The 25,996-nt window shown below is 39.5% G+C and overlaps 7 protein-coding genes across 7 annotated transcripts; 3 read left to right on the top strand and 4 right to left on the bottom strand.

The window, feature by feature from the left end:
- Window positions 1-216: 216 nt before the first annotated feature.
- BATDEDRAFT_26878 (uncharacterized protein) lies at window positions 217-3,539 on the bottom strand (the record flags this gene model as incomplete). The annotated part of the gene is made up of 10 exons (XM_006681011.1): window positions 217-569; window positions 680-1,192; window positions 1,282-1,444; window positions 1,528-1,599; window positions 1,699-1,834; window positions 1,954-2,114; window positions 2,649-2,775; window positions 2,858-3,020; window positions 3,180-3,278; window positions 3,410-3,539. 10 exons carry the CDS (start codon window positions 3,537-3,539, stop codon window positions 217-219), a joined length of 1,917 nt encoding a protein of 638 aa, XP_006681074.1.
- Window positions 3,540-4,018: 479 nt separating this feature from the next.
- On the top strand, window positions 4,019-7,519 carry BATDEDRAFT_26877 (uncharacterized protein; the record flags this gene model as incomplete). The annotated part of the gene is made up of 15 exons (XM_006681010.1): window positions 4,019-4,106; window positions 4,254-4,321; window positions 4,459-4,602; window positions 4,675-4,839; window positions 4,915-5,047; window positions 5,147-5,371; window positions 5,482-5,645; window positions 5,726-5,791; window positions 5,880-6,035; window positions 6,108-6,206; window positions 6,274-6,324; window positions 6,398-6,516; window positions 6,617-6,809; window positions 6,956-7,234; window positions 7,325-7,519. 15 exons carry the CDS (start codon window positions 4,019-4,021, stop codon window positions 7,517-7,519), a joined length of 2,145 nt encoding a protein of 714 aa, XP_006681073.1.
- A 116-nt stretch (window positions 7,520-7,635) lies between these two features.
- On the bottom strand, window positions 7,636-11,792 carry BATDEDRAFT_35773 (uncharacterized protein). The gene is made up of 4 exons (XM_006681090.1): window positions 11,672-11,792; window positions 11,397-11,542; window positions 11,112-11,235; window positions 7,636-11,003 (listed from the first exon to the last, which is right to left on the bottom strand). The coding sequence occupies exons 1-4, from the start codon at window positions 11,739-11,741 to the stop codon at window positions 7,816-7,818; spliced, it is 3,528 nt and encodes a 1,175-aa protein (XP_006681153.1). The 5' UTR covers window positions 11,742-11,792; the 3' UTR covers window positions 7,636-7,815.
- Window positions 11,793-12,896: 1,104 nt separating this feature from the next.
- On the top strand, window positions 12,897-14,215 carry BATDEDRAFT_26875 (uncharacterized protein; the record flags this gene model as incomplete). The annotated part of the gene is made up of 2 exons (XM_006681009.1): window positions 12,897-14,112; window positions 14,166-14,215. The coding sequence occupies 2 exons, from the start codon at window positions 12,897-12,899 to the stop codon at window positions 14,213-14,215; spliced, it is 1,266 nt and encodes a 421-aa protein (XP_006681072.1).
- An 81-nt stretch (window positions 14,216-14,296) lies between these two features.
- Window positions 14,297-15,996, bottom strand: BATDEDRAFT_37305 (mitochondrial 54S ribosomal protein YmL3). The gene is made up of 7 exons (XM_006681117.1): window positions 15,599-15,996; window positions 15,241-15,401; window positions 15,066-15,164; window positions 14,802-14,956; window positions 14,640-14,722; window positions 14,530-14,564; window positions 14,297-14,441 (listed from the first exon to the last, which is right to left on the bottom strand). Exons 1-7 carry the CDS (start codon window positions 15,972-15,974, stop codon window positions 14,319-14,321), a joined length of 1,032 nt encoding a protein of 343 aa, XP_006681180.1. The 5' UTR covers window positions 15,975-15,996; the 3' UTR covers window positions 14,297-14,318.
- Window positions 15,997-16,826: 830 nt separating this feature from the next.
- Window positions 16,827-20,330, bottom strand: BATDEDRAFT_20453 (protein phosphatase 2A regulatory subunit RTS1). The gene is made up of 8 exons (XM_006680964.1): window positions 20,261-20,330; window positions 19,938-19,973; window positions 19,165-19,714; window positions 18,797-18,993; window positions 17,710-18,668; window positions 17,485-17,612; window positions 17,290-17,399; window positions 16,827-17,167 (listed from the first exon to the last, which is right to left on the bottom strand). The coding sequence occupies exons 2-8, from the start codon at window positions 19,959-19,961 to the stop codon at window positions 17,021-17,023; spliced, it is 2,115 nt and encodes a 704-aa protein (XP_006681027.1). The 5' UTR covers window positions 19,962-19,973; window positions 20,261-20,330; the 3' UTR covers window positions 16,827-17,020.
- A 567-nt stretch (window positions 20,331-20,897) lies between these two features.
- On the top strand, window positions 20,898-25,933 carry BATDEDRAFT_17480 (exportin CRM1; the record flags this gene model as incomplete). The annotated part of the gene is made up of 11 exons (XM_006680956.1): window positions 20,898-20,987; window positions 21,722-21,823; window positions 21,904-22,083; window positions 22,183-22,298; window positions 22,377-22,611; window positions 22,693-22,843; window positions 22,909-23,006; window positions 23,088-23,567; window positions 23,709-23,994; window positions 24,121-25,472; window positions 25,552-25,933. The coding sequence occupies 11 exons, from the start codon at window positions 20,898-20,900 to the stop codon at window positions 25,699-25,701; spliced, it is 3,240 nt and encodes a 1,079-aa protein (XP_006681019.1). The 3' UTR covers window positions 25,702-25,933.
- Between the last annotated feature and the right edge of the window lie 63 nt (window positions 25,934-25,996).

The following is a 25,996-nucleotide window of genomic DNA, read 5'->3' as shown; positions in this document are numbered from 1 at the left end:
GTGGTTAGCACTTTGGACTTTGAATCCAACAACCCGAGTTCGACTCTCGGATCGACCTACTCTTTTTGTTCAAAGCATGACAAACTTTTTGAATCTCAGGTTTCAGTACAAGCAGTCACAACTGTTTGAATGAGTGCAGATGTAATATCACATGTTCCTGCACTCAAGCTATTTTTAAGATAAATTAAAAAAAGTTGAATAGCTATCAAAAAAGATTTATTCATGGAAATCAAGAAACTGCTGGAGTCGTGCAGCTGTCTCGGGTAACAAGTCAAATCGAGATAAATGAGAATAGTATGTGGTTACAATGCGATAAATGGAGTTTTGAAGCACCAATAGGCAAATGTGAAGTTCTTGTGGCACAACCCATGTGGCCGATCTAGCAGTATGTCTTTTCCACAGTATCCCAGCAGCCATAGGACGTCCAGAGCCATCACGATGAACATGAGTCACGAACCGCTCCATTGTTATAAGGAGCAATGTAAGCGTGTTCAAAATATGTGGAACATCCCTGTGCACCATACCGTATTTGTCTTCATGTGTAGATGCCACGACAAGACTCGACAATGCTAAAGCATGATGGTTTGTGGATATTGATAGTTTCAGTGTAAACCCAGAGATTTAGAATGTGTATCAATAGATTAAGAAAATCAAATAAGCATTCAAGTCTGATTCCTACATTCAATAGTCCAAATATCGAGCTGTATATCTTTGGTAATGCATGCTGCCTTTCTGACAACCGTCTCACCCATTAGCTGCAGTCCAAACGACCAACTGGTGATCATCTGAGCAATCGCATTCATCACATCTTGAGATCCAGGAATGCTGATTATGGACACGTTTGCTGCTGGTTTTGGAGCATGAGCCTGGTCTGCATTAGACCGATTTTTTCGGCGCAAAAGTCTCGGAACCTCTAAACTTGTTTCAAGTTCTACACTACCTTGCACCAATTCTGGAGTTCGTCCATCAGACATGAATATATTTCCGCCAGAAACAGTAGGTTCTAGGATAAAAGAAGCAGCATTTCTTAAAACAGATGGTTTCTGAGCAGGATAAATAATACCAGTTTGGGTAGGTGAGATAGGTGTGGATTTGTGAGTAGATTGATCACCAAAAACTAAACCATTAGAAATCGGCGGTTCAGAAAAGGTATTTTCCTCTGTCGACAGTTCAGATCGAGTTTTCTTAATTTCTATAAATGCAATAATGCAGCCATAAATATTAATTTGATATTAGCAACTGCAATAGTATTCAACAAAAAATCAAAAATGGCCATCTTACCCATATCAGCCTCAAAAGCCAAGCGTAGATTATTTAGTCGAGTTATCAATGCAGTAGATATTAGCTTCCAAGCAGAGCAGTCTGTATCGATATCATTAAAAACTTTTTGTCTTAATGCAGGCGAGAACTGGACGGCCCACTTGATTTGAAATATGGCAAGGTACTGCCGTTTCAATACGCGATTAAAGTTAGACATGAGAGGTACAAAGCATCCAGTTCAAGATGGCCAGCCTGCTCAAAACTTACCGTGTTGTATGATGATAGGTTTTCGTTAAACGACGCAATAAGCAATGACACGCTTGGGTTTTCCAAAATAATCTATATATTGTTTCAAATTAGACCAGTACTAGACAGTTTTTAAATATACACCACAAACGTGTGTGGCCAATAGAGCAATGAACAGTACATTTCACTTACCGAGGTCGTATGCAAGGAGAATTGATCATGAGCAATTTCCAAAAGCACTATGACAAAAGATGCGGTCAAGCAGGCTCTCATAAAAAGCTGAAGATCGGTAAGACAGGTAAGCAAAACTCTAGGTGTGCTACTTAAACTACCATTATTACGGCCGGATTAGTCAATTTGAATCAAAACAAACCATAACCATGACCAAGAGCTAAAGTCGATTGCCGATATGCAATAGTAGCTGAAAAAATTTAAAATGAGACCTACGTAAATTTCCAGTGCTGCAGTGTGCTATCTAAAGCATAGTATAGAGGCCAGCCTGCAAAAAAAAAAGAAAACCAGCATACAACCGATAAACAGCATCCTAGTCGAACACCACGAACAATAGATTTTGTAATGACAGATTTAAACCATACTCTCATGGATCTCTAAAAAGAGTAAAGTTGGATCAAAGCCGATTGGGAAAACATATAAATTGTAAGTTTTTTGCAGTTGTATTCATGTAAAATGGAGCATTAAATATGGATGTCAATATAATAAACAATCTCATGAAATGATTGACAAGCTACTGGTCTTTTCTCTAGCGACCAACATAAAAACAGTTGCATTCCCGAGACTACAATCACTGTTGAAGTAAAGCGCAACATATCCGAGTGATTTTAGAATACAGCAAAAACGTGTTTACAGAGTTGGAAGCAGTCAAACTCAAGGTCTGGGTTGCAATGTATGGCTTGCCAAAAGAGTAGAAAAGACAGTTCAAAACTATAGTTTGATTGTATCATATGATGGACGTTGTGTCTATTAAGCAAACAATAAGTTTGTAGTAGAAAGACAACACATTTAAGCACGGCCTATTCCAAATCAAAATGGAGGCAGTGATACAAGGTAGATACAGAAAAGTATTCCATTTACGCGAATAAGGCTGTAAATCAAAATGCGTTAAAACCAGTAATAATACAAACCTGGATAGGAGGAAATCGAAGTATATCGGCTTGCTGAATATAGCGATACAATGCATATATTGGGCCAACTGCCAAATACACCCCACACATGTATACGAATTTTGGGTTCAAATGAGGTGCATATGCTCTAAATTCAAACAATAAGTAATCTAAATTAACCATTTGTAGTAACGATAGAGTTGATCACATCCAACATGTTTCAAATTTACCCCTTGGAACGAATAAGCATAGGATAGTTGATATCTCGCATATAATTAAACAGTGCTGATAGAGTTATGGTAGCAGCCAGGTGTACCAACACTGATATGACCACACTAAACCTGAGGCTTTGATAGATCCACTGTATATTGTTTGAATAAATAGCTGGCGAGGCTTTAAATTATGAATTATGTTGAAAAGCAATTGAAACAAACAGATGCATAGTAAAGATCAGCAGCTGTAATAAAATTATCCGGTAGTGTTGTATGGGCATACAAATTGAGCAATTGGTAAAGACGCCAGTCAGATAATAGTGTGCATGGAAACAGATACCTTGCATTGAAGATCGTCTCAAGATCAGTATAGGAATCAGCAACAAAGCCGATGCAAATGACAGCAGAATAGCAGATTGACTGAATAAGTCTTTTAGTCCTAAAATACATGAATTAAACAAAGTTGATAAAGTAGTTTAGTGTCAAGGGATTGATATGAATCCAAAAATGCTACATTAGAGCAATACCAATAAACCAGACATTTACATCTGAGCAAATGCTCATACTTACCCAAAGTGTAGATGTCGGAAGGACAGTAAAGAAAAAGGAAGGAACAAAAAAAGGCACCCAGACTAGAGCAAAGAGCAGCTCCAGACAGTCGTCTGTCGACCAATGGCTGGATTACAGAATCAAATCCCATAACAGTTGCAGACTATTGAATAAAGTTGAAATTCAACTTTTACAGTCATATTCACGTAAAATAAACACCAAGAATGTATAATAAACAGCCGACCTCATGAAGTGATTGATTGGTTTATTGGACAGCATTGAGTTGTTTGGGTTCTCTCTTGGTGATTGGCATGAAGCAGTTCTTGTTCTTTTGAGCTAGAGCGCGAATATGATTTTAAAATGCAAGAGTTGAACAGTTCAATGTAGCATCTGGACTGTAATGGATAATCTGATGATTGTGACTGTCAAATAAGAAAGAAATAGTTTAGAGTTGTACGATGATCGCTGTGTTGATTCAAGCGATTTCTAACCATTACAATGACTATTTAACCATTGCAAAAGTGGTCAATGCAAGTGTTCCATTTTACGTGAATATAGCTGGAATTCAACCTCACAGTTATATGCTGCATTGTCGGATCCAGCAATACATTTCCATTCGATAATCCCACCATGACCAACTTTTTTTCTAGTATCAAGCCAAACAAACCAATTTCTGCGCTCAAGGATGTGACTCGACTCATGAGAGAAGCTACTCAAGGTGATTGTCTAGATAGGCGTAAATGTTGATGAAATAATGCACTATTTTATTGAGTTCTAATTTAATGACTGTTCCATATCGATTGCATATGCTCATGTCTTGTTCTACTCTTTTTGTGTTACTCCTGTTCCATGTCGGCTATTGTAGAGCTGGGTCTTGGTGAAATGCTCATGTCTTCACACTTTTCCATTGTACAGGCCATGTCTGGTGTGTCTGTAAGTGCAATAGCATTACTTTGATTTGCTAGTTTCTTATAGTATTCTTTGGTTTAGATAAGCCAGTCTACTATCCAGATATAAAAATACCAATCTTTATTGTTTTGATACTCGTATGGATACGACCATGCATATAGATCATGGATTCTAAGATGGATACTGGAATGGCAGTTCCAGATTCCAGCGAGCGAGGAAAGATTTCGGTGGAAAGCATTCCCACAAAGAATCATTGGACAATATCTGAGATCTGTGGTGTCTGCGACAGGCTACTGGCCTTGGAGGTATAGATCGTGCACCTGATTCATTTTTGAATCGTTTGTTGATTCTCGACTGATTCGATTTAAATAATTTAGACTGAATGGCTTTCAGGAAAGCTTGCTGCCCAAACAGTATTTACTTGTGTGTATATGCACGATATACAGAATGTTTCAAATCGTATCATGCGAGTATTTTTAGAAGCTTTTTTAAAACAAATGTCACTTGCAAGGGCTATTATTATGGCAGAGCAGATATTTTTTGTAATGTTTATTTGCTATAGATCCTGATATTATAAATGATTACATGTAGATGTCCACTGATGCTTTGTAGTTTAGGAGGAGGATTTTTATGTGGACATGTCGGGATTTGTATTGGAACAACCACTTGATAACGAGGACAAAAATCCAAGTAATCTACTATGTGACTTGATAGTTCAAATACAATCTTATGTCGATGACTCTCCACAAGGTATTTTGTCAGATTACCACATGCTTTAGCAATTGCTTCGATTCACATGCTCTGCATCTGATCTTTTTTAATCTGCCAATTTACTGACTTTTGATACAGGGATTGGCGATTTAATGCTAGAGATCGATGAATCTCAATTTGCTTTTGAATCTTTAAAAAAAGATATGATGATGCTTCTTCAACGGATGAAGTTTTTAAAATCCCTTACTGGCACTTTTGCAGCGATTCATACATTCCACTTTGATGCGGCACTTGAAATAATTCCTCTTGCAAATGCTACCCTCGCTGATATATTGGCTAACCCAAATTCAGCCATCGTTGATTGTAAGTAGTTTATGTAACCATAATATACTTTCAAGACTATAATAAGAGTCGGTGTGAGTTTCCATTCATGATCAACTTGGAATTTTAAATATTCGTGATTTTATTGGTAGCCTCGTTTGACCAATTGATCAATCGCAAGCGGTTTTCCCAGTATCCTACCAAGCAAATGGAGCAATCAAGCAACGCGGATGCTTTCAAAATATGGGAGTCCACTCTGAAGCATATTCAAACAATTTGCCAATGGCCGCAATCACAATCAGCTCAAAGTATTATGGTATCGTGTATTTAAAAGTGTCTTGTTTGGCTATTGTTGAGTGTCCAACAAAAATAATCTAATTTGTATGACTATTTTAGATGACAGTGGAGTCATTTTCCACCGCTTACACGAATGCAAATGTTCTTACCAGATCTGTACTTCATGTAGGTCTATGCCATACTGCTGTCCATTTCAGGATTTAGGTTTCGTCTAATGTGTTTTCCGTGTTATGGGTCATATTTGATATCATAGGCTGTGCTTTTTTCAAAAGAGGCTCTTGTCGGAAAACAAACAGTAGTTGCATCAGTACGTACCATTATGTCTGAAACCACGTTGCATCCATATCTAGCAACTTTAAGCCCAAGAGTCAAAGAGATACTGGAACATTTGAATTTGCGATGCGCCGAGGTATTTGATTTAATCTGTTGTCCATTGCACATGTCTTTGAATTCGTATATGCCTAATACGCTTAGTATCTAGGCGTTTAAATATAATTTGGAGTTATTTTGCTTTAATCAAGCCAGACAACGTCGTCATATGTTCAAGGTCATTGAGGTGTGGGAGCTATTCCAGCAAGAGGTAAGCATGATCATTTGGCTTAATTTGGTGGAATATTGAAGCGTAATGATATTTTTATTTTCTTTAGGCCGAATCACTGGATGATGAGTTGCAGCTGGCACAGTTTGGTTTGTCAACGGTAAAGTTGGATGATATATTCACCATACTTTATTCTGCTACAGTTGCTCATGCTTGTTTTTGTTTAATTACAGAATCAATTTTACTTTACACGATGGGTTTATTTACAGAAGCTGCATGTTTTGACGCATTGCTACTCGATTGGATTTGAGCTAGAGCTGTATTCAGTAAATGAATATCCAATGATATACTGGTAGATCGTGCTCGTTGTTGGGCAGTTTGAATGCCAATGAATGAAATAACATCTTGGATTCTAAACTAACAGAAACCGTGCATTCTATATATCTTACTAGGTATTTGGCAGAGCTGCATGCTGCTCGTATCAACTGTATTCAGTCTATTCGCACCCTTCGAGATGAAAATGTAGAGTCAAGAATGGGAGCATTATCTTTATCCGACTATTCGCAAAAGAACATTGATTTTCAATTAATGTCTGAATTGTACTCGGACACTGCCAAGCAACAATTATCTGTAGCCTTTCTTGACGTAAGTTTTTTGAATGAGTGCAGGCCAATTTAATATAAAAATGTTGCACGTGTACTCTATGCTATTGATGAGAATTATACTGCTTTAAACTTGATGCTCTAGCCCTTGTACTCATTTTCCATATCAACGTATTTGTTATTATTTAGCTTTCTGTTGCATTACGAGTATTGGGCTATCTTGACATAGTCGAGTTTCATAAGGCATATACTGAAACGGCTCATTATGCCCATAGATTCAAAATTATGACAATCCTTGCTAGTCCACAGCTGCTTCAAACAAAAGACTATCTGGCCTATGCTATCAAGGATGCAGATCAAGTCAAGACAATAGTTGACAAGTGCGTTCAAACTTTTGAACTTGCAAAAGCGAGTTTGAATACTGCAATCAAACAGATGGATTCGATGAGTACAATGCATCCATTCAAGGTATGTGTTGAAATGAAAGCGCTCTAGTACTTTGGCTTTGCAATCGTGAAAAGTTGATGTTTTGCTCACCCCGTTGCATTGCATAATTAGATAGAAGCACAGTCGCTTTTAAAAGTATGTATAGCGAATGTGACTGCCATCAAAGCAATCCCGTGGTCAGAGTTGAAAACCAAAGCAAAAGATCGGGTTAAACCAGATTACGTCGCCAACCAACGTCGTCAGCTTTTTGAATTTAAATATCATAAAGTTTTTCCTTGCCTGACTCGATGTTTGGAAATGTCGTAAAGTTTAATCGTTGCATTTTTAGATGAATAAAATGTAGTCAAATAGTATATTGGTCTAAAAGTGGGCCGTGTCAGGGATATTCAATGATATTGATGTAAACACTTTAAAATAGGAATCATTACAAACGTTTTAGATAGTTTACTCGGGTAAAAATCAGCGGAGCATAGTTTCACTATATTTCAAACATGACTTTTAAATAGACAAGTGAGATTGTCACTATTCAATTAGACTCAAAAACAGACTGTCCACTCGCTTATAAGAATTGTTTTAATCAAGCTGTCAAATCAAAAAGTAATTTATGTATGGGGTAAAGAAAGTGCCTTGTTAAAATCAACAGCACCAAAAGGATCTTCATCAAAACCTTTAGCAGTATGTTCAGCAAGCACACTTGTGGGTACAGTAGACGACGCAGAGCCCCCAGCCTTAGTGGAAAAAGAGGCAACAGTGGTGCTTGCAGCAGAGTTGGCCATCCCAACTGGATCTGATGCATTACCAAAATCTACTGGACCAAAATCTTTGGTTGCTGAGGTGATAGGTAAAGCGTTCCCAATGGATTTTACACTCGTGGAACTCAATGGTGCATCAAATACAGTCTCAAAGTTGAGCTTAGAAGACGGGGTGTTGGATCGGATAGGCTTAGCGTCAGAAAAGGATGCATCAAACGTGAATGCATCCGCCGAAAAGTCATTTGGCTTTACTCGTGAAATACCTTGATGAATAGATTGAACTGTGCTCGAGTCGCGGGCAGCATTAAGGCGTTTATCTCCAGAAAAAGCATTTTGAAACTCGGCATCAATATCAAAATTTTGAAGACTTGTAGCTGCTTTTTTAGCACTTGAGCTTGCTGAAGATGTCAGTAACAGTTTTGCAGGATCACTGGCCGGACTATTTGCATGTGGAGCGACGGTAGTTGTAGCACTATGAGCCAAACCAAAAGACGTGGCTGATTTAGAAGCAGGAATAGCGACAGAAGCTGGGCCAAAGACATCATCAAAACTGGAAGGAAAGGCAGTGGTCGCAGAGGCTGGCAATGAGGTCGAAGTGACGGATTGTACAGGCAATGTAGAAGATATTTGAGAAATGACTGGACTAGTAGCCTGTGGTTCTCCGAATACAAACTGTGGCGATGCGCTGACAGATTTTGAAATAGGAATAGAGTGCTCTTTGATTACCGAAGTAGCACCTGCATGCATTGACTGGATAGATTTAGCTGACGAGTTTCCGGATTCAGAGTCATTTGGTTTTGGCATGTTGGATGTAAATATATCATTTGGCTCACTAGTATCCTTTACACGAAATTCATCTTGAGATTTTCGTGTAACAACGGACTGCGGATCTGCCATCGACACTGGAGACGTTGATGAGCCAGATAGGGAACGAGTCGCTTTTAATTTATCAGAGTTGTGAACAACAGAGTCTGAGACCAAGGTAGAAAAAGGCTCACCTTTAATAGGTTTGGATGCCAACGAAGGAACAAGAGGTGCAGCAGCAGGAGCGAGGTCTTTGATGGCAGTAGTAGCAGCAAGCAGGTCTTGTGATTGAGACACCTCATGAATTCGCTGCTGTTCGGCTGCCTTGATTTGGGCCAACTCCTTTTGATTGATAGCCTGAAGAACCGAGGCTTGTTGCTGAAATTGTACAGCCTTTTGTTTGGCATGCTCAAGCCGTTCGCGTTCTTGAGCCAGATCCATTTTGAATTGATGGTTTTCAATTTGTGCACTAAGCAGCAGTTTTTGATTGAGATCAGCAAGCTGCTGTTGCTGGCGAGAATCGACACGAAGTTTTTCCAATTCAGTTCGCCATTGGTTCGTTTCTTCCGTCAGAATTTGAATATTCTTTTTAGATTCAGATATTTCCTGTTGGTAGCGGGCTGCTTGTTCAGAAAGGTTGGTTTTTTCAACTTTAATGGATGCAACTGCCTTTTCAATTTGGTTTAGTTCGAGTTTGCTTGATTCAAGTCTTTGTACTTCAGTCATAAGAAAGTTTTGACTGTCACGAACAATCTGCACCTCGGCCTCATAGGTAGCGCGCATTTGAGAAATCTGAATTGTAAGCTTATTTTTCTCATCCGTGACTTGTTTATATTCGGCATCAATATCAGACCGTTTTTTCTTGAGTTCCTCTGCTGTGGGATGCAGTAGTTTTAACTGCTCAGTAAGACTGGTCACTTCTTCTTTACGACGGTTAAGTTCTGCCTCACGCTCTGCTGCTTCACGATAATGTGATGCAGCAGCAGGGATCTGAGGAATCAAATATGCCGTGCTATTATTCTGAGCCATGCTGGTAGAATCGAGTGTGCGTTCCGGTCCAAACAAGTCAAACGCAGGCTGGGTTGCTATATGTGCGACTGATTCAGAAGCAGGGGCTGAGTTAGAAGGATCAAATGAGTCCAATAGCGCAGGAGCGGTTCCGCGTGCATAGGTTAAATCAGTAGTGCTGCCTAATCTTACTGAGTCTACTGCCAATGGCATGTTTATCATACTGGTGGGTGGAAGATCTCCGCCAGCCATACGTTTGGAAATGAAAAACATGGCTGTAGCAAATCCATCTCTAGAGATTTTTCCAGACTTGGTTACATCAACATATTCCCAGATTTGAGCCAAATCAGCCGAAGGCAATCTTGATTTTAGAAAAAAAGATGAACTTTCTTCGCCAGTTAGATATCCACGCTTGTTAGTATCCAATTGATCAAAAAACGCAAAAAACTTTTTCTTTTCATCCTCGGGAACAACAAAGGCATCTGAAATTATGCTTTCTGTGCTTGCAATAAAGTTTCTCGCAACAGGGACTGACGTGCTTGTAGGACTTGCATGTGCCATACTGATTGGCTCCTGAACATTAGATGGTTTGAAGCCAAACGGCTGGCCACCAGCATTCTGATGGGTATCCCAGAATGTGGAGTTTGAACGAGGAGCGGCTGTAATAGATGAGGAAACTTCGCCAGAAGTAGAGGGAGACTGTGGAGCACTAGAATTCAAAGCCATAGAAGCTGATTTCCACAATGCTGGAGAAATAGATGTAGGCACTGCCACCAGTCTATTGAGACGCATTTCAGTAATCAAATGCATAGCAACGATAAACTGATTGAGTGGAAGCTTTCCGGAACCAGTGGGATCAACCAGTTGCCAAATTTTCCCCAATGCCTCTATGGGCAGATTTGATTTGAGAAAAAGTTCACGAGCAACTTGAGCAGTAATGGAACCATTAACTGGATTGGCTGCATTAAAAAAGGAAGTGAATCGTTCTCGTTCTTCCGAGGTCACCGTCATATGTGCATCGGATGCTTGAGTCGGAGAAAAGACGAGACTATCTCCAGTTTTTTGTGGCATCATGCGATTTCCTGTCAGTTGGGTAGGAATACTCAGCATAGGAGTAGAGCCTACATCAGAAGAAAGTAGCGGTGATGATGCAGAATAGTGAGTTTGAGAAGTAAGTGCAGGAGCAACATCTATATGAACACCGTCAAATACAGGCAAAACCGTTGCTAATTGATCAAGTTTGTATCAGATTGTCCAACATACAATTTCGGGTATTAAAACTCGTTGAATTCAATAAGCGATTGGCATTACATTAACACGCACATCCGACTTACTGATGGAGAGAGAATCAGGTGTGATTGGATGGCCTCCTTGAGCAGCAGCAATATATTTGAGTGCTCGATTGAAAGCGGGACTGTCCAAAGCCCCGAGATTGTCAGTGTCTGACAAAGACCAGATCTATACAAAGGATGAAATTGAAGTCAGCCATTAAGCTTATAAAACATTGAATATAACCAGCCAATAATAGCATCTCAAACCGAGATTACTATGCAATGAATGTCTTGAACTTGCTATCAACAACCCACTGTCCATCAAGCAGTCTCACAAGCAGATCTTACCAAGCCTAGAGTGTTCTTAGGAAGCCTAGATTTGGAGAGAAAGGCCACGGCAGCAGCAGGAAGGATAAGGCCAGTAGCAGCAACATCTGCTATTTTAAACAGTTTGGCATATGCAGTAGACTCTGCAGGAGATAGTTTCAGACCATCTAGACAGCGAAGCAGTTGCATTCAAGACAGTTAGACACTCGAGCATTTATACTGCAAGTTACATGACTAGATATCCAAGAATGCCCAGGCATTCTTGGATGAAAGTTTTAAAGGAATGCAAGACGTACTATGGTGCTTGACGGGAGGACCAGAATGGGAATCAAAAGAGTCATCTATAGCAAACGCTTGGCTGTCCATGATAGTTGCAGTAGTGATAGTAGCAAATTCCTATCAAGTGATTTGAATGTTTAGCTGTTGCAATTCAAGATAAAACACTTAATCCAATGCATTTACAGCCATATTCATGCAAAACTCTCTTGCAACGATTGCTTGGAGATGAACAATTGTTGGATATTTATATTCCTAATAGTTTGCTTGGATTGATATTCTTAATTCTTTAGTCACTACAGCGTGTATTGTACAAACTATTCTCATTTGGTAATCGTACAATTCAATTTCAATTCAACTGTTTTAATACAACTCTACAAACTCTTGTATTGGCTCAAGAAACCAATCTCTGAAATGTAACGGTTGTTTTTATAGTCACCCAATGCTTTGTAGAAAACAAGATTGAACAGATTGGATGGATGTAATTTGTTTTTATACAAAAATGAGCATCAATATCAATCAACTTGTTCAAAAACCAATTTGACTGGTAAATCTGGCAAAAATTGGCGTCAATTCACAAGATTAGCTGTTTATTGTATAGTTTAGTACCCTTAATTACTATTCCATTTTACATGAATACGGCAGTAATCTATTGCCAGACTACTTCAACACTGGTCCCACGAATTAGTTGAATGTAATCTAAAATAGTTCAATGCTGCATAGATTTGTCAGTTTTGCTTGGTGTTTTAATCAGCAATTTGTACACGGACAAGTCATGTTTTTACAGACTCGAGGGATGGGAATGTAGATGAACATTGTCAGCAGCCAGCAGTGTATCCGAGACGGTACTACAAGTTCATTCAACCACACTTTTATGTTCTTTTGTTAATTTAAATGATATGGGCATCTATCACTCATATCTTATGTACTACGACGACAATCTGAACTGTCTTGACACGACCTGTTGTTTAACGCCTCCTCAATCGCCTGACACATGATATTATGACCTTGACCCGTCATAGTTACGGTTATTTCAGGGTTAATTACGTGAAAGTGCGGCTTGCATAAGGTAATGAGTTGCCTTTTATGTTCCCGCCTTAGCCGATGTATAATTGAATATATATGTTTTAATTACAATTTAGCATTGGATTATTTTTGTATATAATGCAACCTTGGTCTCGACGTAATTTCGAGTATTACGGCGTTTAATTACTGTTTGCTGCTTGTATTCTCGTTCATATTACTATGATTATCCTGTCTTTTCTTGTAGCCTTTCTTACTACCGTTTCTACTACAGAAGCCGTCTGCAGCATCAGAGTGCCTGCTGATCCCCTTTCTGCTCGGGGTCTTGCAACACCATATATTGTGACTGGCTGCAATCAATTGGATGCTAAAGAAACCTCGTTCGTTCAAGGAGCTATTTATGATCCTGCTACCAACACCATCTCGATTTATAATCCTTTAATGATCACCAAAGGTACCATACCCGCTATCAAACCAGTTGTCCCCAAGCTTCCCAAGGGTGCTATTGTTGGATTGTGGTTTGGTTCCAATGCTGATACCATCCATCTGACTGGCTCGGGTTTCAATCGAGGCCGTTGTGTTAATGGTCTCGGTAGATCGGATTTTGGACAATTTGCTGCTTGTAATGGCGATGCTTTCTTTAGAGCTGCTAGAAAAGTCAAACTGCCGGATCTTGGCACTGCTACCAACGGACTTCCTTGTCCTACCGTTCGTGATTTTTCCATTGTTGACCAAGACCAATCGGACAATGTTGCTACCAGTTATATCATTGCTAGCACGGGCCGACTGGCCCAAAACACTGCCGAAAACCGTCGAAAGTTTGGAGTCGACATTGTTGAAAATATGTCCGACAATGGTCTGCTTATCAAGACCTTGTCTGCTCTCGGATGCAAACCATTCACTGCTCCTGATCTTGCCGACCCTGGAAGCCGCATCACTGCACTTCCCTTGAATGAACTCATGGCAAATAAACTCCAAAAAGCTCCTGTTGCTCTCGTCCCCATTGATGACCCTATGACTCTAGTCAATGGCAAACCCAATGTTCGCAAGACCACTCTTTACCGTAGACAAGTCAACCAGCCGCCTGCCTCCCTTCGAAACGACAACTCTGTTTCCTACTGCAAAAACATCCTCAAAATCGCTCCTGATCGTCTTGCCAAAGATAAACAACTTACCATCAAGGCTTCCTCACCCGATCCCGAAGTCGGTAATTCCTTGTTCACCTTTCTCGCTGCTCGTCTTGACAAGACGTTTGGTCCTGAAGGACTCGACTGCTCGAAACTTCTCAATCTCAACAGTCCTGTGGTTCTGACCAAGGATGCAAAGGGTGTTGCTACTGCTGCCCGATTCGTCAGAGCTACTCGCAAAAGACCCGAACGAGTCCCCAGAAAGCGTCATCCTCGTCCTCGTGTCCCAAGAAGAAGGAGACGAAACCGAGGTTAGAGCAGGAAACTAAATGGGCTTTCATTGGGTTGTCTCTTGTTATAACAGTTGCTCTCCTTACAAAAGATTCAAATCTATGCATCGATGCTTCTATATAGTCGAGCGCATGTCTCACTCCTGCCAACACTACCATCCAAGCATAACTCCACTCTCACCCATTCAATAAACCAAACAAAACTGTAAAACATTTTAACCGTTTAATTATTGTTCAGGCAGTTTTTCAAAAAAAGTAGTGGTTTCTTCTGAATCTGTGGTTGTATCCGAAGGAAGAGTAATATCCTTGATTTGCGTCAAAAAGTGTTTGCTCAGGGCATCAATACATGCCTAATTAACCAAATGAAAAATACATACCATCTCATTAAACTACAAAAACTGCTACATGTTTACCAATGCTTCAATTCAAACTACTTACTCTCTGTTCTGCCATTTTGATTGAAGATCCATAGCCTTGAGATTCAAAACTAAAGTGTCAATAAACTCTGTATCGCCATTCTAACACATGCTTCAATTCATCTTTCATACCTTCTCCAATCTTTTCGATTCCACAATACACGCCGACTAAAAAGACAGAGCGTGAAGAAAGACGACCAGTCTCACCAAGTAATCTAGTGCATCCATTATGTATAAGAATCCATGCAAAATACGACATTCACATCAAACCATGACAAAAGACACTGTATTCACCTTGAGATGGGTTTGGGTTTTTTAAGGTTTTTGCATGTAATAGCCAGCAGCTTACGTGGCTTATCCATCTTGAGTTGAGCTTCAACAATGCTTTGCACATCAGTCGCTCGAGAAAGAAAGTGCTTGTGAATCAAGGTGCGTGCAGCATGTGGTCCCTAGCAGCATAAGCCACGAGTAGAAAAGGCATGAGTCAAGATACCCAAAATGGAGTGGCTCAATAAGTCAACAGAAATAGGCAGGATCTGACTCGTCAAAATAGCTTACCTTGTGCTGATATACAGCACCAATCAGTGCATGCATGACAGAGGCTCGAACAGTATTGACACCATCGCTCACGGCATTGCTATTTGCATCAGTCGATCCCTTGACATAACAAACAATGCAATGCATTAGGATCGCAGTAAAACATATATAGAATTAGGCAAATCAAGACACACACCTTCCATCTCATCAAGAGATGCACACCAAGAGTCTGTCCAACACTAGCGACCACACTAGTGGAGATATACGCTTCAATCACTCTTTCTGCAATATCAGCTTGCATCAAAGGGTACTTTGCCAGTACATATTCTGTAACAAAGGTTTTGAGAACAGTCGAGCCTAAATACAGAATAAAGTATTAGGTCTGGTAACACAAGTAGATCAATAGATACTGATCATTCACAAATGATCAGGCTTAAACAATCTGAATGAATCCGTCAGATATCAACTCATACAGTGGCAATATAGTTTTAATCACGTCATTCAAGATTTATCAGATTCGTGTCAATCAAACAAGAAATAGTATTAAAAATTACCTAAATAAACATATCTGTCGTTGCTTTCAAGATGGGCTGATTTATGGGTCATTACAAGTGACAGGATATCAGGAGTGTCAAACAAAATGCCAGTACGAGCTGAAAAGGCCGCTACTTGTGCCTTGTTGTCCAATGGCTTGGAATCTTTTGACACATCAGATTCCAATGCAATTGTTGTAGAATGTAAATCAGATTGGATCATAGACGTTGAAAAATTACGCAGTGATGGCATGCATGGTATTGTCGTATTTGTAGGAGAAATTCGAGTGGCCAAAATCGATGATGCTGCCAAACAAAAAGTGGAAGTTCCAATAGATCTGCTAGAATACACAGCACTACGACTAGCAATGAGTGACGCTACTACTAATGAGTTCATTCTAATACCTGCAGTTTCAAAGAAAGTGAAGCCTGCCAGAAGTTGTAGAAATCAAAAGTGTCAGCATTAACATTATACCTCAATGAGCAGTCAATTCAGGCAACAGTCAGTTACAAAAAGCAATAAAGTCATGAATGATCAATAGTATGTTATCCTGACTGGATATAAAGAGGTAGAAAAAAATAGTGGTACAGCCAGCCATTTATAATTGAATTGTAAATGGCAATCGGTTTTAGGACAAAACTGCTATTCAATTGATCTAATTCATCATGAATCAATATGGAGAAATCCACCAAAAAAGATTGCTGCTGTAATATACCGAGCTAAACATAAGATGAGAATTGTAGTGTATGAAGACAACACAGATTTACAAGGACGGACAGCGTAGCAGATATGAGCATACAATATGGTTGATGAATGACTTGAATACGAAAGAAAAATAAATTTCAATTGCCAAAAATTGATATTTGGAACTGGTGATTTTCTGCTCAACTCATCTTGGTGTATAAATACATTTAATGTTTTATTTTGCTGAAACTATATTCAACTAGTTTAGGAGTATGCAGTGGTTTGTATTCGGGTTGAATTCCCCTTATATTCATGGCTACAGACTGTTTCGTATCTGGCAAATATCTCACCAGAACCATTGTTCTAATCCAACACTTGCAACCCATCTGCAAGCTAAAGTGCTCGGGCTGAACACTACTCTGATTATCCGAGGCTTCTTTTCTTTTTGTTGAAGCTTCATTATACAAAGAGTGTACTTGGTAGTGCTGTATTCTACTCAGTTTTTATAAAAATGCAATTATACTACAAAGCGAAAGAATGCAATGTGCAGTAAATGATAAAAGTAAGATTCATAAACTTTTCCAGTGATTTTTTTGTTAAAGAGTGAATATTCTGAAGAGCATCGGTTTTAAACAAAAAGATGCTTTAGAGAGTTGAATTGGTCCAAGGCACTGACCAGAAGCTGAAAATGACCGAGTAACAAATCACCCTTATTTTAACGATCAACCCTTGACAAATTAAATTTCAGATGAACAGAGTTATTCTGGTTGAGGATTAGTCGCTTTGCTATGAATAAGATCTTCCAATGATTTATGTCGAGAAAGTTCAGATAGAACGGATTCATCCACTGGGAGAACGGATTTTCTCCTAAATCGTTGAGGTTGTGGCCGTTCTTGAAACGTTTGCTGATTTCAAAAAAATTGATAAGTAAAACGTTTCAAGATTAAAAATAGACAGTGGTAGAATCACACATGTAGATTCAGCATCGTCCTTGAAATTTAAAACGAATTCCAAAGTTTAAACTTACAAGGTCCTTTGAAAGATTGTCATTTTCGACTGTTTCATTTTTCGAGCCATCCTCCATAATAGTATCAGCTTGATCGGCTGGTGCTCCAATTGTGGGCGAAAAGGAAGCATCTGGCCAACAATATCAGAATAGATGTGCATTTTAGTGACCCAAGTAATAATTCATGTGGTAAGAGCAACCCAAAGTAGTACTTACATGATGGTGCTTGAACCCGAACAGTACTCGGACGAGCAGAATTGGTTGTTAGTTTAGATGCATTTGCTGCTGCATCCAATTCAATCCTTGCCCATATGTCTTCACGATCTTTTTGCTTCTTTCGTTCTCTAAGCATCCCAATGCATTATAGCGTGCACGTTTCATTATACTATCAGCAAAACATCAACCAAAGCAAACTCGATCAAACATAGCATGACTACTTACAGTTGCCGATTCATCTTGTAGCGGTTGGTACAGTCATCAAATAGTTTAGGGCTCATCTCCATGAACAATTTTAGTGCATTATACACTAACCCATGGATGGTTCTGTTCCAATGAGTTTTTGAGTTGCGATACAATGAGGCAAACATAATTGGGAGGATAGCTGATACATTGTCATTAATCATGTTGACAATATAGTCGTTGTTCCAGTAATACAGGGCACGTTCGGCCACTTGAAAGTGCGGGCTGGAGACGCAGCGAGAGATTTGTTGAAAAAGAGGAACTTGTATTTTGACAAACTCGGTGTGCTCCATGATATCAAGGATTTCCTCGCACTCGTTCAAAAACATTACTTCTTTAGGAGAGTTGACCTTTGGCCAAAAACGTAAAAGACCCACCACGACCTCTTCGGTAAGTGTGGGGTCTTTTTCGAGAAATTGCACCACACAGTATGCAAGTTGTGGGTGATATAGCGTGAGCGACTTGGCCTTGTGCAAGGGGAGGAGAACTCGCGTCAGAAAGACTTTATGTTCCTCTTTCAAAGGGAGTGCAAATCCATTGATAATACTTCCCAAAATTTCCAGCATTTCGGCGATTCCATTGTGTCTTTCGTCTTCATATATAAACAAGAAAAAGGCATTGTTGATGGACCTACGAATAAAAGCCCGCAAGTTTAGAAACTTTCCGTAAATACGATGTAGGGTGGTCTTGAGAAAGTCACGCTCGCGAGGGTCTTCGCTATCAAACAGGTCAAGTAGCTCAAGTACAAAATGCTGGTCAATGTACTTTTTGGCAATATTAGTGTTAAAGTCGGGAGATTCGATAAATCGCAAAAAAAATTCATAGACAATCTGGAGATGAGGCCAAGCTGATTCCAAAACGGGTTCGTCTTCTTCGGGATCAAAAGCGTCTCCAGATGGATTGACTTGAGGAGGGAGTGTGCGAAAAAGGTTTGTAGCAAACTATAGATGTATTATTAGGCACCAGTTCAAACACGTCAATTTCAAAGTCAAGTATCAAGCCGATGCATGATCAAGTGTGTTAGTCTCAAGCAGACAAAAGATGACAACATAGTTTATATAAATCCTACCATGTTCATAATTTCTGGGTAGACTGCTTCAGTAATGACACTTCTGTTGTTGGAAACGTAGTCAACCAACTCGGCGAGTGTCTGTCTTTTGATTTCCTTGCATTTAAGATCTGATAGTGCTTCATTAAAGTCAAACAATACGTTGCACTGCTGAATTTTCTGAACAAAAAGATCCTGACGCTCTGCAGTGGAAACATCTAAAGTTTACACAGGGGTTCAGCAAAGTAAAGACACAATAGCTCGCTGGGTGTTGATACAGTTATATAAAGTGTAAAGGTAATTCAAATCCACTTGATGGCGATAAGGGTATGGGAAACATGATAGTTTTTGTAGCTGTGAGAAGAACGAATGAGCAAATCAAGACATACCTTTGAAGACGGGCAGCTTTTCCAACTCGACCTTTTCAGTGATATGAAATCTAGAAGATCGTTGACGACGCGGAGCCTTTGTCGAGACAGGAATGTCCTTGCCAGCACCATTCTTGATACGATTTAGCGCGCCGCTCTTTGGAACTTCGAGCTTATCGACCTTGTGCATCATAGGAGCGGTGTTGGTAGAAGAGGTAGCAGAGTTGCGAGAAACCATGACAACATCGTCCATTTTAGGCGCAACAGGCACTGTAGACTGTGCAACCAAAGAGTTTTTCTGGGGAGCAGGGACAACAGAGGGGATAGCAGGTCGAGGATTGAAAACGTCCTTTAACTTTAGTGATAGTGAAGTAGAGGAGTGTGGCAGGCCAGCAGTGGCAGTATTAAAGGGCTTGCTGTCTCGATTAGGAGCCAGGGCAGTTTTTGCAGGGGAAGCACCAGGCTTAGATGGCAAAGAAGCAATCTGCCCGGTAGTGGCAATAGCAGACTGTTGTTGAGGGGACGTAGAGTCCTGTGGGTTTTTGTTCTTTGAAGAGAGCTGAGGAATTCCCTAGTATGAGCAGTGGTTGACAATCCAATGCAGTCAATAAGTCTTAATCCAACTTGAAGAAATTCCAAGAATAGAATGGAGAAAACGCATGCACGGAGGGTTTAAATGCTATTGTTCTCCACACGAAGATTCAGTCTGCAAACTGAAGACACGATCCATCTTTAAATGGTCGACTCTTGCATGCCATCAATATGTTTCATGAATAGATTGTTTTAAAACTTACCACTCGTGGCTTGAGGCTTTTCATTGTTATCAAATACTGATGGATACGGATTGTCAGTTGTTTTCGTCAGAGTTGGTGTTTGTTATTAAAAGTCATTGAAATGTTAAATTCAGTTAATCTGCTCTACAGACTGACATTGGTTTAATTCTTGCTGGTTTTTGTTGTACTACATTAAAGTACAATCCTCTTGGAATCTTTACCTTGTATAATCCAAACTGGTTTAGATTGCACAAGGTAAAGATTCTGCTATTTTTATCCAAATCTCTACCAGTAGATTTCTTGTGCATCTATTACAATCCATGCATTTTATACCATACACATACCTTTAAATCTAACAATCACTGATATGAGCTTGCTTTGCGTCACTAGTAAGTCGTAAGTAGTGGCTAAAATTGTGCTTGTAATAGCCTATCCCAATTAATTCTTGTTTTGAAATGACGCTAGCAAAGTGATGTATGTGAAAAGATGTAGCAAAGAGATTGCTGCGCGATCTCCTTATATTACAACATCCACGATCTGATTTACAGCTGAAATATCCATTCTTTCCCGATTTGGAACACATCAACACTAGTGTTTCTTACTGGACAGATATGTTATAATGAATCAATAACCAATTCAAATCTACCAATACGTTGATCAACGTATTGGACTCTTTTCCAACCCAAATGGCTATATAGTTTTATGAATTCAAACTGGATTGAAATGAGTTTATTGAAGCAGCGAGCATGTCATTTTAAAGTCGATTTTACTCTAGTACAAATGCGATGCTGTTCGAGCTCATATTGAACAATTTCAAGTATAAATCGAGTTTCACTAGAGAATCAGTTTGTATTTTCTTGCCTTGTTACTCGCAGAATTCTTTTGTTTCCTTTCCTTTCTAACAGGTTGCTGCTTCAGGTATCCCCTTGCTGATACTATCTACTCTTCCTGGTTCGACATTATACTAAACTTGATTCAGTTATGGAATCACTGCTGGACTTTTCTACCGATCTCGATGTTGCATTGTTTGACCGTGTGGCCTCGACCTTTTTCAAGTCTGCTGGTCCAGAGGTAAATACAACTGCTGTTGCTGTTAATATTGCTGCTGTTTGATGGTCTACTCTTGAGAATGTCTTTAAATTCAAACACTGCCAAATGTGAGCTTCAATTGAAGTCGTTGTGAATTCATGAAGGCTGTCCAGACTTTGTTTTTTGGATTGGTTGTCCTGTTATGGCCCTGTCATCCTGATCAAGTCTCACTGACTGTAATCCTGCAAACTCATTGGACAAGGATCCTGTTTTTCCAAAACTATCTTCAGATTGTCTGGTCTGTCTGGATACTGGTGGCATAATGCTTGTCCACTCCAGCTTTTCTGTAGTAATTCGATTAGTATTGATCAAACGTGATCTTATCCCCTTGCACTCATCCTCCTTGCTGTGGTCTTGTTTCTAAAATACATAAACCATAGGGTGCTACTGTGTGTACATTCTTTGTGCATATTGGGTGCATTTTAATGATTGCTCTAATGAAATCACTTCCAGTTTACTTTTGTTCATCTTGCCAATAATCAAAATATCATGCCTTGATTCTCCATCTTCATTAGAGCCAAAACAGCCGCTTTATTCTCCCTAATCTTGTCTTTTAATAATTTACTCGAGATTTTGTTGACCCAACAGTTGCCATTTCAGTCATTTATATAAGCATTGCATGTGCACCATTTGAATATCTTTAACCACTCACCTTTTACACTGCTGGAAAACTAAAATCTTATTCGCTCTTGTTTATTACCATGTCAATAAAATAGCAACTTCTTGCCAAGCAAGTCCTTGAGCAGTTTCAGGAACATCCTGACGCATGGAAGCGTGTAGATGCTATTCTTGAGCGCTCGGCACTAGCTGAGTCCAAGGTCGGTCAAATTCATTTGCAGTTTGTTTTAATTCACCGCATGTCGCAACTGCTGTTTGCTAATATACTTTACTACTTCAGTTTATTGCTTTGCAGATCTTGGAAAAGCTAATTAAAACCATGTGGAAGATTCTTCCTCAAGAGCAACGTCAGGGTATTAAAAACTTTATTGTTTCAATTATTATCAAAACTTCATCCGACGAAACTTTGCTGGAAAAAAATCGCACTTTATTAGGAAAACTTAATATTGTTTTGGTTCAGGTAATCATACTGCGCTACAATGATTTGCATTTACCATCATCGATAGTGCCTAGATTCTGCTTCAACTTATTTTAACTGATTCAATTCATTTTACAATAGATTTTGAAACAAGATTGGCCACATAACTGGCCAACATTTATCTCTGAAATCGTCTCTTCTTCAAAATCCAATCTATCATTATGTGAAAACAATATGGTTATTCTTAAACTTCTTAGGTAAAATGTTGCATTCGGGCGGCTTTTTCTTGACTGTTTTATTAATATCCATTGATAATGCACACATCTACATAATAGTGAAGAGATATTTGATTATTCTGCTGAACAACTTACACAGCAAAAGGCAAAGAGCCTCAAAAATCAAATGTGCGGTGAATTTTCTGAAATATTTCGTCTTTGCCACGAGGTTCTTGAAAAGGCATCCAAACCTTCACTTATCAAGGCCACATTGCAGACGTTACTACGCTTTCTCAACTGGATCCCACTTGGTTATATTTTTGAAACCAATTTGATTGACATTCTACGTAACCGCGTATGTAATAATTCATTCTATTTGCCACGACAACTTCAAAATACTTGATCTATACTGAAGCTGGTTTTTGTGTCTGCTTAGTTTTTTGAGGTGCCGGAATTTCGCAACGTTACCCTTAAATGCTTCACTGAAATTGGCGCTCTTCAGGTTGGACCAGAATATGATGAAAAATTTGTTTTACTTTTCACCATGGTCATGTCTGGAATTTCAAACATCATGTCCATTAATCTTAGTAAGTGTCTTGAATTTCATTCATTTGCAATATGTATGTTTTGCTAACGTTGTTAATCTATGCAGATCTTGCGGATATTTACGAAAATAGTACAGACAGTGACCAGAATTTTATTCAAAATCTTGCATTGTTTTTCTCCTCGTTCTTTACCGTGCATCTCAAAGTATGCATATTTTTATACTACATCCGCTATATTGTTGATGACACTACATTTGAACTCATCTTGTTTTATTATACTGTTTAGATTGTCGAATCATCAGTGGCTGCCATTCCTGCAAATCGCGATACTCTCTTGCTTGCCCATCAATACCTTTTGAAAGTATCTCGAGTCCAAGACAGAGAGGTGTTCAAGATCTGTCTCGAGTACTGGACAAAACTTGTTGCCGAACTGTATGATGAAATGCAAGCTCTCCACAATGTGGAAATGCCCATTCTTAGTCTGTCTCCTTCGATCAATCTTAGCAATCGCATGAACAGCGCCAACCTTCGAAAAAATGTCTATGCCGAAATTCTGTCCGAATTGCGTGTGGTTATGATTGAAGGCATGGTCAGACCTGAAGAAGTTTTAATTGTTGAAAACGACGAGGGTGAGATTGTGCGAGAAACATTAAAGGAGAGTGATACCATTATGCTGTATAAAAGCATGCGCGAGGTTTTGGTCTATTTGACACATCTAGACAGTGAAGACACAGAGCGTATCATGTCATCCAAGCTAGAGCGTCAGGTATGGACTATGATTAGATTTATTTTCACAGAATGCCCTATATTTTATCAGACTATTTAAAGATGCATTGGATATATTTTACTTGTTTGATAGGAATGTGCTAACTTTTCGTCTATGAAATCCATATGCATCTATATCTAGATGAATGGCGCAGAATGGTCGTGGGATAATCTCAATCGCCTGTGCTGGGCAGTAGGTTCTATCTCGGGTGCTCTTCCAGAAGATGCAGAAAAACGATTTCTTGTCATGGTGATCAAGGACTTGCTTACTCTTTGCGAAATGAAACGGGGCAAAGACAACAAGGCTGTTGTTGCCTCAAACATCATGTATGTTGTTGGCCAATATCCACGCTTCCTGAAGGCTCACTGGAAGTTTCTCAAGACGGTTGTTAACAAATTGTTTGAATTCATGCACGAGCTTCATGAAGGTTTGTTTTTTGAATGCGTAGCAAGTTTTTGCATTATTGCATTTCATTTCATGGTTCTTACTTTTAAAAACCTGCCATGACACCATCTGGCGTTTATGATCTACAACTGCATTCTACTTTAAATAGGTGTCCAGGATATGGCATGCGACACTTTTATTAAAATTGCACAAAAATGTCGTCGTCATTTTGTTGTTCAGCAGCAAAATGAAATTATGCCTTTTATCGAGGAGGTTCTTGCGACAATTGACACCATCACATCTGACCTGCAGCCTCAACAAGTGCACACATTTTATGAAGCCGTTGGCAGCATGATTTCAGCACAGCCCAACAAAGTACAACAGGAACGTTTGATTGTCAAGTACATGGACTTGCCCAACTGTGCTTGGGACAGTCTTATGGCTCAGGCAGCCGAAAATATTGACGTGCTCAACAACAGTGATAACATTAAGATTCTTGCTAATATTCTCAAGACAAATGTATCTGGATGCAACTCGGTAGGACCTGGATTTGGTACCCAGATTGCTCGTATTTTCAATGAAATGCTAGGTCTTTATAAGGCTGTGAGCGAATTGATTTCCCAGGCAGTTGTTACTCAAGGTTTAGTTGCAACCAAGACTCCGCGTGTTCGTGGTATGCGCACCATCAAGCGAGAGATTCTTAAATTGATTGACGTTTATATTAGCAAGGCAGAGGATCTGAATGCACTCAATGAGACCATGATTCCGCCACTTCTTGAGGCTATTTTGGGTGATTATGCCCGCGGTGTTGAGCCAGCCAAGGACTCTGAGGTGCTGAATGTGATTGCCAACGTTGTCACTAGATTGGAGTCACTTATGACCGACAAAGTATCTGGTATTTTGGATTCTGTGTTTGAGTGTACTCTCAACATGATTAATAAGAATTTTGAAGAGTACCCTGAGCACCGTGTAGCCTTTTTCAAACTCATGCAGGCGATCAATGTATCCTGCTTCCAGGCTTTGCTTAGCATGCCCAGTCCGCAATTCCGCCTGTTTTTGGACAGTATTGTATGGGCCATTAAGCACACGATGCGTGATATTGGGGATGTTGGTCTCACGATTATCCTTGATCTGCTCAACAATTTTTCCAAATCAGACGCAACTATTGCGAATGCCTTTTTTCAAACGTATTTCATCAGTATTCTGCAGGATATATTTTTTGTACTCACTAGTACGTCACATAAGTCGGGTTTTAAGCTTCACTGTATGATTATGATGAAGATGTTCCAGTTGGTAGATTCTGGTGCAATCACTGCACCTTTGTTTGATCCCAACAATGTGCCCAATCCAAGTATTGGCAATGCAGAGTATGTGCAAGTGTATGTTGCGGATTTGCTTTTGAGAGCATTTCCGCATCTTCAGCAGAATCAGATTGAGCAGTTTGTTTTGGGTCTATTTCGACTACATTTGGATTCTCTGGCATTCAAAGGACACTTGCGTGACTTTTTGATTACTCTCAAGGTACTGTTTTAAAGTATTTTATTCAATTATTTGTTGATCGACTGATTTACTTAAACCCCTTGTTAAAACATATAATCAGGAGTTTGGAACTGATGACAACCAAGAGCTGTATTTGGACGAGCGGGAGTCCGAGGCAGCCAATCGCAAAAAGGCAGATTTTGAAGCAGCACTCAAGATTCCAGGTATGGTCAAGCCATCAGAACGTCCAGATGACGGCATGATGGATTAAAGCTTTGTTGCCTCTAATGGAAAAAACCACGTGGTACTCTATAACATTGCGAAACTGGGAGTAGATTACTATGTACAAGCCAGATGGAGTTGTGGTTGATCTACCCACCTTCTACCCAACTGTATGTCACCTCACTTCTACCAGCCTCTTATCCAAAAATGACCTGGTATTGCGGCTATATATTTTTGTGCTTTTTCTATTTTTGTTTGAAATAAAAAATCATTACATGCCTATGTGGAGAGAAAGAAATGGTCGAGATTTATAAGAGAGCATTTCATGCTTGCTAAATTGGAAT

The sequence above is a fragment of the Batrachochytrium dendrobatidis genome, assembly GCF_000203795.2.
Source record: "Batrachochytrium dendrobatidis JAM81 unplaced genomic scaffold BATDEscaffold_11, whole genome shotgun sequence".
In the NCBI taxonomy this organism is placed as follows: Eukaryota; Fungi; Chytridiomycota; class Chytridiomycetes; order Rhizophydiales; genus Batrachochytrium; species Batrachochytrium dendrobatidis.
The sequence above is the reverse complement of the archived record's forward strand: the minus strand, read 5'-3'. Positions and strand labels throughout refer to the sequence as shown.

What these genes read in the sequence shown, in the direction of transcription:
- BATDEDRAFT_37305 (XM_006681117.1), bottom strand. Translation starts at nt 15,974, where the DNA reads ATGAACTCATTAGTAGTAGCGTCACTCATTGCTAGTCGTAGTGCTGTG. An exon ending in AATCGAAAAGATTGGAGAAG is followed by an intron (nt 14,565 to 14,639) that starts GTATGAAAGATG and finishes TTGAATCTCAAG; the next exon opens with GCTATGGATCTTCAATCAAA. An exon ending in TCAAAATGGCAGAACAGAGA is followed by an intron (nt 14,442 to 14,529) that starts GTAAGTAGTTTG and finishes TTGGTTAATTAG; the next exon opens with GCATGTATTGATGCCCTGAG.
- BATDEDRAFT_20453 (XM_006680964.1), bottom strand. Translation starts at nt 19,961, where the DNA reads ATGAAAAGCCTCAAGCCACGAGTG. An exon ending in AAAGCCTCAAGCCACGAGTG is followed by an intron (nt 19,715 to 19,937) that starts GTAAGTTTTAAA and finishes TGCTCATACTAG; the next exon opens with GGAATTCCTCAGCTCTCTTC. An exon ending in ACCCAGAAATTATGAACATG is followed by an intron (nt 18,669 to 18,796) that starts GTAGGATTTATA and finishes ATACATCTATAG; the next exon opens with TTTGCTACAAACCTTTTTCG.
- BATDEDRAFT_35773 (XM_006681090.1), bottom strand. Translation starts at nt 11,741, where the DNA reads ATGGACAGCCAAGCGTTTGCTATAGATGACTCTTTTGATTCCCATTCT. An exon ending in CTAAGAACACTCTAGGCTTG is followed by an intron (nt 11,236 to 11,396) that starts GTAAGATCTGCT and finishes TCCTTTGTATAG; the next exon opens with ATCTGGTCTTTGTCAGACAC. An exon ending in ACCTGATTCTCTCTCCATCA is followed by an intron (nt 11,004 to 11,111) that starts GTAAGTCGGATG and finishes TTGATCAATTAG; the next exon opens with CAACGGTTTTGCCTGTATTT.